This window comes from Fukomys damarensis, unplaced genomic scaffold (assembly GCF_012274545.1).
Source record: "Fukomys damarensis isolate Sample0158 unplaced genomic scaffold, DMR_v1.0_HiC HiC_scaffold_30, whole genome shotgun sequence".
In the NCBI taxonomy this organism is placed as follows: Eukaryota; Metazoa; Chordata; class Mammalia; order Rodentia; family Bathyergidae; genus Fukomys; species Fukomys damarensis.
Genome location: NW_022900942.1, coordinates 5,003,800 through 5,004,787, shown reverse-complemented (window position 1 = coordinate 5,004,787; position 988 = coordinate 5,003,800). Strand labels below are relative to the sequence as shown.

The following is a 988-nucleotide window of genomic DNA, read 5'->3' as shown; positions in this document are numbered from 1 at the left end:
CGGAGCGCGCTGCGTATCCTGTGCGAGTGGCCTTACAATACAACAGCTCTCCTGGAAGGAAACACGTCATTAGTCCTATTTCATGGAAGAGGACCTTGTGGCTCAAAAAAGGGGCAGTAAGCGGAGGAAGTCAACACCTGTTAATGTCTCTTGTCTGCTGTATACACATCATTTCAGAACACCTGAAAGAATAAAAAATTCTGGAGTCGGATTTCTGGGCTTGAATCCCATTCTTACCACATGCGCTGGGCAAGTTACACTTTTGGGCCCTCACTTTCCTCACTTGTTAAATCAGAGTCCTAGCTTCCAAGAATGAGCAAGGATTAAACGACAGAAAGTCTAGAGGGTGTGCAAAACTGCGGATTTTATCACAAACCGCCCAGTAATTCCTAACCAGTGCGCGAAGGTAGCCCCCGACCGCGTGAGTTTCAGATCTCCTTACTACTGACTCTTAACTCTGCTTAAGTTTCTCTTTTTGCAAAATGGGCGGAACTTTTTAACGTGTTACAAGTTGTGGTGAAAACTAAACGAGTTGCTGCAGGTAAAATGCTAGAGGAAACCAGCATCGCGTTAGTATCCTAATAGTCTTAGCTTTTATTGTCGTTTATTTAAGCTTGAGTTATATCTTGGAACCCTCCATCACTTTCTTGCTGTGTGATCTCGAGGAGCTTTCCTGACTCTCTGTGCAACTAGCTATTTCCCCCTAGGAGCTTAAACACGGTGCCTGGCGCCAATAGCATCATTACTGCTTTTATTTATTTTACAGGAAACTAAAGTTGGGAAACACAGAGCGACTTGCCCCAAGATTGCTGGACTCGAAGATGGAGGGACAGGAATTCGAGCTACTCAGTCTGCAGAATCAAGGTACTGTACTGCCCAGGACCCCGAGGGGGCGTAGGAGGGAGGAGACCGAGCCGGTAAGCAGGGGTGCGCTCGGCGCTCCGCTGGCCGGGCCTAGGGGCGGGGCCAAGGGCGTTGTGTAGGCGGG

At 48.5% G+C, this 988-nt stretch overlaps 1 protein-coding gene across 1 annotated transcript in view; it reads left to right on the top strand.

Moving 5' to 3' along the window:
* The first annotated feature begins 63 nt into the window (after nt 1-63).
* Nacc1 (nucleus accumbens associated 1) overlaps nt 64-988 on the top strand; it is a 16,524-nt gene continuing 15,599 nt past the window's right edge. The window contains exons 1-2 of the mRNA XM_010613397.2: nt 64-249; nt 767-864. Of these exons, the coding sequence (XP_010611699.2) occupies nt 83-249; nt 767-864 (265 nt within the window). The 5' untranslated portion in view covers nt 64-82. The remainder of the gene's footprint in view (nt 250-766; nt 865-988) is intronic.